We start from the raw sequence: 8,348 nt of genomic DNA, 5'->3' as shown, positions 1-8,348 counted from the left end.
CCCTAAAATATATATTAAAATTATTACTTAAAAAGTACCAGACCAATGTTCATGAAACTCGGTGGAGGGGTGTAGCATTGGCCAAGGAAGAACCAAGTACATTTTGGAACGGATCCGAATCACTGTGGGGATCACTAAGGGGATCCACAAATTCTTTTTCGCTTTCACTAACATGGCCAGATAGGGCATACGCCTTTATAATAGGCACCACAGTGCCATCTGGTGTTTGTTTTTGATATTGCGAGAGATGTCCTTCTCTAAACTAGAAAAGTCCTCTCCACTTCAACAACTGTGGGCTATATGCTGACAAAATGCATTGTGGGAAGAGGTCTGCGCTCTCTGAGTACCCTTCTATGTTACTTCCTGTAAACTGTAGTACCAACTCAAATGGGCCACAACAGTTTAGTTTTACTTTTTGCAATGCACAAAATCTGCACAGCTTTCATGCACATTAAATGAAGTACACAAACATTAGATTATGCTCATTTATTAGATATTTATCAATTATTTAGCAGACAAATGTAAGAAATTTCTTTAAGACAATATTTCAAGTGCGTAGACTGTAGCATCGGAAATTTGAATGTTCCATTGGATGTCTAGTGATATTTACTTGTTCGATGTTTTCTCTGTAAAGCACAACTGACAAGACAAAAATAGTTCTCATATCTCCTATGCAGTCACTCAGGCTGAGAGGTCTGATCAAAGCTACCAAGCAATGACTACCAGACTAAACAAAACAAGCAATTTGACCATTGCTGCTTCATCCTATAAATTAGGCCTATATGCATTCTAAGCAGGTGCAGAACTCCTCTTAAATACCATTCACTGTACAATTCTCGTTCGAGCAACTTCATTTGTCCACCTTTTCGCCGAAAAGAAAAACCTTTTTCAGAACTAGTATTCTTTAGTGAGCAGGGAGCAGTCAGTTGGCAGGTGTTGGAGTGAGAGGTTCATCTAAGAGGGGGCCTATTAGTTCAACAAGAGGACGAGTTTGTTGAGAAGGCTTCACCAACTCTGGTCGTGAGAATGAGGAGTGGTAGTGTTGGACTTGGGGCTAATGCTTTAGAGTCCTGTTTGCTCCCCAGAACTAGAGTTGAAAACCTTAGTTGAAGGTAGTACACTGAAATGTGCTAAGAAGAAGCAATAGTTGATTTGTGCATGTTGCTTCTACTGCTCCTGTGCCCTTCCTAGCTGCTGACCGTCGAGGGAGCCTGGTCAGGGTTTAAGAGACCGGCCTCCCAGCGCAGAGCGTACTTGCTCTTGTGCCTGGTGACACGAGTGGCCTCCAACACCTGCAATAAAGGACATTACACAACAGTCAGATCTGAAATCATAAATAGGTCTCCTCCCTATGACAAATGGTATAAAGGTCTAACACGTCAGAAACAGAGAACTAGCACGTACCTCACTGTTCACATCATCAATAGGCTGAATTCCAGCATACTAGAATAAAGAGAAAAACATGCAGTCAGGTTTTTAATTGACACTGTTCTTATTCAATACCCGTGATAACTAATGAATTGTTACAGTCAGGTTAACTCACTGTACAATTTAGATTTTAGATGATGTTGTATGGGTGTTTAGCATAGGTAATACATCTCTCTAAGTGTAAACTTACTGAACCCTCTTCTCGCTTGAGTTTAATTCTCCTCTCCTCAAAGTCGTCCAGCAGAGTCTCGGTCAAGCCCTTCTGTGTCGGGGTGCCGCCGACCTCCGCCCCCTGACCAACAGCCCTGCTCACCACAGGTGAGGTGGGCCGCGGGGAGGCCCACGGCTGGGCGGTCACCATGGACAAGCAGGGCAGGCGTCCAGGCGGACGAGAGAAGGACGAAACGGGGGACATGTTGGTTTTATCTGAAAAGAAGAAAGAAAGACAACTGGGATGAGGGTTAGATAAGTGAGTCAATGCATACATGAAGGCTGATTGTGTTATATATGATATTTGTGTTAGTAATTTAGTTTAAGTGTAACAAGAACTATAATTTAATAGTTACAGTATCACTTTAACTAGTGCAGGGTGGAGATTTGGGTTTATTCCATTGAAATTATTATGAACTGGTAAAATGTATAAAGCGCACCCAGGTTACAGACAGTATGTGTATTTGACCTTGGTCATGTTTTTTTTAAATGCTCGCCAACACCACCAGTTTTTCTATACAAATAATGTTTATTATAGTTGCTCAGCCCATAACTTGATGACAGTTCAGATACAAAGTTTTGATACTCAGTCTGACACACTGGATGTACGTTTTGGGGATAAGCCTTGTCATTAGTTTATCACTGCCCAATCAGGGGTGATAGAAGATTTTCCCGCCCGGAAGACGATTGTGATTGATTTAAAGAAATACAGCGTTTTTCCCCCCATATCTCCGAATGGTACTGAGTGCAGCCAGACCTTTCTCCAGCGCTGGAAATAATAAAGGAAGTGTGGAGAGACCTATGCTGGCACAGTGTAAAAGAAATGTGGAGATAGTTCTGGGTCTGGCTATGCGAGAGAAAAGTACTAATAACACATAAGGCATCCAAAATATTTAATGTACCAACAGAAAAGAATGGGCTTCAATGCCCATATGTAGGCTAATTGTTAATTCAAGCAAAAAAAAGCATTTATATATTGGCATCTTCTATTAGTACCAACCTGTGATTGTGTAGACTTACCAAACTTTGATGCAAGAGTGATTGAGGAGTAATGCTGATTGCCCACCATCTTGTTTGTCTGCTCTACAGGAAGTCCGGGGCTTTCAGGGTAGACGGATTCTTCCTGTTCCACCAAGGACCTCGAGAAACTTTGTAGTTGAGATGCGTCTGTAACATCTCGTCCAAAGCTGTCCAAGCTTCCCTCCAGAGGAGATAAACGGGCTCTAGATTCCCGTTGTTCCTGAAGTTCCTGCTCCCGTTTCAGATCCTGCTGTATTTCTCTCTGGATGACACCTGGAGTCTCACATGATCTCAGAGGTTGCAGACCACTGGAATCCAGATAACTCCTCCTGGGCTCAAAAGCTTTGCCACCTGGCTGAGATGTCAGAAGTGCAGAATCAGTCGGAATAGGGGAGGATGGAGAGGAGAAGAAAGAGGACCACGAAGAAGAGGCTACCTTCCTTGAAGAACCTCTAGTTTGAATTGACTCCGTCCCCTCCGATGATGTTGGTGAGCCATTGGTTATTTCACTTGTGCTCGTCGCCCTGTCCACCACAGTGACCAGAGGTTTATTCAATATAACAGATTCATTGTCCTTCAACTTAACTCTCTCCTCAGGAGAAAGGCTTGGCAGTGCTTTGTTGAGGTCTTGGTCCCCTGGGCCACAGGGTGTACTAGAGATTGGGCTGGAACTCTTCTGGATCAGGTACAACTCTGTCTCCTCTGGGTGCCTATGAGGGCAGCAGGGAGAAGGGAACTCTGAGCTCCCACTCCCCCCTCCAACCCCAGACCCCAACCTTTCCTTCAGCGTCTTATCCGCCGTCGTCGTCTTGTCTTCCTCCGTTTCCCACTTGTCTGCTTGCTCAAAGATCCTCTTCCTGTCCTCAAGCTCCTGGAAAGTCCCACGGGCGTACAAGCCTGCCGCTTTACCCTGGCTCAGCAGGTCCTCTTCCCTCCTGTTGTCCTTCTCAATCTTCCTCTGGATGAGGAAGCTCACCCTGTTCTTGGCTTTGACGGGCGTTACGGGTGGCGTGGACTGAGAGAGCAGATTGGTCTTGATCTCCACCATCTCTCCCCTGACGTTGCCGTGTGTGATGCCCCGCGATCGACGGAGACTCTCCTCTCTTTCCTGAGTGATGCGAATCTCCCGCTCGATTGGTGTCTCGTCGTATCCACTTGTCGATCGGGCATCACTGCTTTCTGACATAATGTTCTCATTGGATAGAACACTATCATTTCCATAGCCACCACTTGTATCTACCAGCAGATCCCCTAATCCTGAGTCCAGAACGTCAAAGGCGCTGCTCTGTCTCTTGATCACCTTCTCGTCTGTGCCGTATACTGTCACCTTTCTGCCTGTGAGAGACCTCTCGTTCTCTTCCTGCTTTAATGAGGTCGGGCTCTGACTCAGACGTTCCAAAGAATGTTTATCTTTCTTCGTCGTGGTTGACGATACTTGAGTGTCTTCTAAATGCAACTTTCTTAGCAGTTTTGGAGAGCTGGGACGATGCACTGGGGTATTGACTCCCGCTTGTTCCATTTTCAGAAATTGCTCCCGCGCTGAACTAAAGTCGATCTGCTTGTCGTCAATGGTGCCCGGCTCGGCCGTCGGTGTAGCCTGGGTTTTGGTGCTGCTGGGCTTGTAGCATATACTAAAACCGTCGACTAGCTTGTTGGGGGAGTTGCTGAGATCTAGGCTTTCCAGCGCACTCCACTGCTTCCTGTTTTTGTCGTTCTGCTTGGGGGCTTGGCCGAGTATGATTTCCTTCCTCAGCTGCCTCTCCTCGCACTGTTCCACAGATTGGGCCCCGTTCTCGTCCACCTGGTAGCGAGAGTCATCGTCACTCTCCTGGAAGAGACTCTCTGGCTTCCTCCCTGTAGAGTAGGTCTGCAGTTTGAAGGCGTCTTCCTCCCTCAGAGAGGCCAGCTTCGCCTTCCTCTCCGGAGAAACCATCCAGGCTTCGTTCAGCTCCGCCTCTGGGCTCGTAGGGTCGTCCACAAACGAGTAGAAGCCACAGTGGGAACCTGCGCTGCTGGTAGGACTCCCGGGGCTACTGGGCTCCCAGTCTTCATCGGTGCCACGCCCCTCCTCTGAAACGGTCACCTGTTTGGCCTGCACCACCACATCCCCAGACTCCTCCTTGTGCTGAGGGGAGAAGACGACCGAGGGCTGGAGGCGGGAGATGGAGATGCTATCAAAGCTGAAGGCGGTAGAGTCGGAGCTCTTGCTGTAACTCCAGGCGTGGTCCAGTTTGTGGGGATCGCTGGCAGCAGGGCTGAGCATGGTGCGGAGGTCTGTGGGTTCCAGTCTCTGTGATAAGGGCTGGATCACCCACCTTCTGGGCGTGCTCTCCATGGACGTGTGGGGTGTGGCGGCTTCCCGCGCAGACTGCTGGGAGATTTCTGGGGCAGAGAGCTGGTGAGAGCGGAACACCTGGGTCAGCACATCTGAATCTTCAGACGGAGAAATTGAGAGCCTCTGTTACCAAGAAACAAAAATAGGAGATAGCAACATTAGTAAAGAAATAATGATATATATACACGATTGAAAGACTGATGGCCACTTATGCTAATGGTTTCTTAAGATTAACAACTAAATATTTACTGCTCACATTGTACTGTACATTACAGGGTATTTCAAACTATTGAACAATAACAGAGGAGGGGTATTTAAAGTACTAGAACAGGTACATGGAGAATTACAGTAGGAGCTATATGCAGACATCCACAGAATTCAAATACTTTACGTGGTTTTATCTTATCTTTTACAGGAAATCTGAAATGAGGACTTTGACTTTGGTTAGGTGGTGTGAGAAATGCTTCCAAATGACATCATTTGTCAACAATGTTTATAGCTGAAAATCAGTGCCTAAATCTAACTCTCCCATGAGACTTGAGACTAAACTTTATGACCCTTGCAATAAACCTGGCTGACAGCAAAAGAAGGTTTATAATAAACTCCATATCATTGCTGGGATTTGAAGATCGGAGGGGAGACAAATATAGAGCAATGCAATCTACAGTATGTAGAATCATCACAAAGATGAAGATGTGAGGGAGCTAGACCCCGGAAAAGAGGAACCATTTAAAAATGTCAATTGGAAGTTAATATTCGCCCCTTCGGACACACTGGCCCAGGACTTCCTTGTCCCGCCCTGTTCTGTGACATCGTGACTGTTGTCCGTTTCCATTCCTGTCACACCCCGTCCTGTCCCCAGCATGTTATGTTGGTCGTTGTTGTTCTTTTATCGTGTGTCCTCCTCCCTAGTCCCTTCTGGTCCCCCTCTGATCCCAGTCCCCAGCTCCTGGCCTAGTCCTAGTGACCCAGTCCCCAGCTCCTGGCCTAGTCCTAGTGACCCAGTCCCCAGCTCCTGGCCTAGTCCTAGTGACCCAGTCCCCATGATTAAACCTCACTGCACTTGCTTTGCCCGTCTCCATCTGCATTTTTGGTCCAACCTCTCTGCTAAACGCACCCAAGCCTTGACATAACCCTAACCAAAGTACAGCAATGACATGGGCACTGGACAAGTTGGATTTGTTTAGCTTGTTCTGGAAGTTCAGCTTGATCAGGAAGTAGGAGGTCTATTGCCATGATATAGGGACTCAAACGTCATCAGATTCTGCAAGTCATTGAAAAATCTACCTAAACTGGTTAATCTGCTCAAACAGAAGCATCAACTGTAGATGGTACAGCCACAGTAGTTAACAAAGGAAGAACAAAAAGATATAGGCTGTGTGTTTGAGGGGCGGCTGTGACTCAGGAGGTAGAGCAGGTCGTCCAATGACCGCAGGGTCAGCAGTTCGAATGCTGGCTCCTCCTGTCCACATGTCAAAGTGTCCTTGGGAAAGACACTGAACCCTAAATTGCTCTCCCAATGAGCAGGCTAGCACCTTGCATGGCAGCTGCTGCCATTGGTGTGTGAATGTGTGTGGATGGGTGAATGAGGCCATTATAAAGTGCTTTGGATGAAAGCGCTATATAAGTGCAGTCCATTTACCAAAAAGAGGCCTAACGCTGTAGGATGTTAAAAATATATAAGCAAAGTGTTAAAGATAAAGACTGTGTTAAAAAATATATAGGCAAAGCGTTAAAAAAGAGGTTATGTGTTAAAAAAAAAAAGAAGCGAGATATAGGCTGTGTTCACATTTTCTAGGATAAAATGACATTTGTCTTGGAGAACAGGTTCCGCTATATTGTTGATGAATTAATGTTTTTTCTTCATATATTATACAAGATTAATAAAAAATGTAATGTTTGCCTATATTTATTCACTGATGACTAGCAAATTCTTAGTTTCATATGATGGGGCACTCACTGGCTTTGTAAATACTCGGACACTGCTATATAAGCACAAACTGAGTAAAGAGGTTTTCTGGCCACTAATCAACCCTGGAAAAGCTCTGATTCAGGCAGAATGCCCTCATATGCATGGACAGAACAATCCTGATTCCCTTTGCACAAAGTACAAAACAACATCAACTGACCTGCCTGTGTCCTCAAGGTGAACTATCCTGATTCAATTTGACTTCTTTCCTGTTTTTACACTCTGTGGACTGACCAGACTCAAATCGTCCCCTAAACGCAAACCATGCGGAGGTGCTGGGCAGCCAGAATCAAGTGCAAGTACTTCAGTCAGAACAAAAACCGTTTAGCCCACGCTGCCATTCAGTAAACACACACCTGTTAAAAAAACAGCCTCTTACAGCCAGAGCCGGAAAAGTATGATGCTCTTAAAAGAGAATCCATTCCATAGTTGTCAGCGAGTTGCGTACTGTCATAAGAGTTAATCGATGTACACCTCTTGTGTAACAGCGGTCTGTGTTCGCTTGATAAGCTCATTTCAGCGCCGCTTCCTGGAACCTGCTGCTCTGCCCTTTGCTCGGCGGCCGAGGGGCGAGAGGAGGTGGGAGCAGGCGATAGAGACTTCACTCCCTCCGCCAGCGCATAACCTCACTAGTGCGTCTGTGCATGTGCAGGCAGATACCAACACAGCACATACAGTGTAGAAGTCACATAAGACTATATTGTGGAAAGCAGGGACCCAGGGTTAAGGTGTAGTTGTATAGGACACTTCAGATAGATATTGGCAAGAATAGGACATCACATGAAACAACCTCCTCTATTAACCTTTGGACCCTTCAAGATGAAAATGGTTTTAATTCCTTATTTTTGCCCTTCTTAAATACAAATGGAGATGGTGGACTATAGGAATATAATACACCTGGTAAAGTTGTGAAAATAAGAAACATTTTTCCCCAACTCCCTTTTTAACTCTTTTCATAATCAACACACCTGTTCATTGACCAGTCAAATAGTACACCCAAGTGCCTTTTCTACATTAGAAGGAGTCAAAGATTTGTGTAAACATATTAAACTAACCCTAACCCCAAAACCTGTCCATTGTATGAAAATTAGATAGTGAATCCTACCTTAACTGGCATAGGGCTACTGCTGTAAGTGTGTCCGTCTGGCTTGTGGTCTGTCTCTCCCGCTCTACCTCTATCAATGTGTCTCATGAGCACGCTCATGTTACAGTACAGACAAAGTTCAGCCAATATGAGCCACACCCCTGACCTATGGGACACCATATTAAAATGAAATATGCACTGACATTGATTCCACTGTGCATTGAAATGGTAGATTTCGTTTTGAGAAAAAATGTACTGGTCTTTATGGAAACATCCCAGCGCCTCGAAATGTGAGAGAAATG

At 45.5% G+C, this 8,348-nt stretch overlaps 1 protein-coding gene across 3 annotated transcripts; it reads right to left on the bottom strand.

Annotated features, from left to right (window-relative positions):
• Positions 1 to 517: 517 nt before the first annotated feature.
• Positions 518 to 8,118, bottom strand: misp (mitotic spindle positioning). 3 transcript variants are annotated; one of them, XM_084435880.1, is made up of 5 exons: positions 8,068 to 8,118; positions 2,659 to 5,116; positions 1,619 to 1,854; positions 1,405 to 1,443; positions 518 to 1,292 (listed from the first exon to the last, which is right to left on the bottom strand). In XM_084435880.1, exons 1-5 carry the CDS (start codon positions 8,077 to 8,079, stop codon positions 1,188 to 1,190), a joined length of 2,850 nt encoding a protein of 949 aa, XP_084292006.1. In that variant the 5' UTR covers positions 8,080 to 8,118; the 3' UTR covers positions 518 to 1,187. The 3 variants fall into 3 exon arrangements, with proteins under 3 accessions (XP_084292006.1, XP_084292008.1, XP_084292007.1); XM_084435882.1 differs by lacking the exon at positions 8,068 to 8,118 and adding an exon at positions 7,319 to 7,418; XM_084435881.1 differs by lacking the exon at positions 8,068 to 8,118 and adding an exon at positions 7,123 to 7,277.
• Between the last annotated feature and the right edge of the window lie 230 nt (positions 8,119 to 8,348).

This window comes from Borostomias antarcticus (genome assembly GCF_949987555.1).
Source record: "Borostomias antarcticus genome assembly, chromosome: 3".
Lineage (NCBI taxonomy): Eukaryota > Metazoa > Chordata > Actinopteri > Stomiiformes > Stomiidae > Borostomias > Borostomias antarcticus.
This window is presented reverse-complemented; position numbering and strand designations above follow the sequence as displayed.

Excerpts from the sequence above, each read along its gene's own strand:
- misp (XM_084435880.1), bottom strand. Across the intron at positions 1,444-1,618 it reads TCAAGCGAGAAGAGGGTTCA|TATGCTGGAATTCAGCCTAT; the intron begins GTAAGTTTACAC and ends TCTTTATTCTAG. Across the intron at positions 1,293-1,404 it reads TTGATGATGTGAACAGTGAG|GTGTTGGAGGCCACTCGTGT; the intron begins GTACGTGCTAGT and ends CCTTTATTGCAG.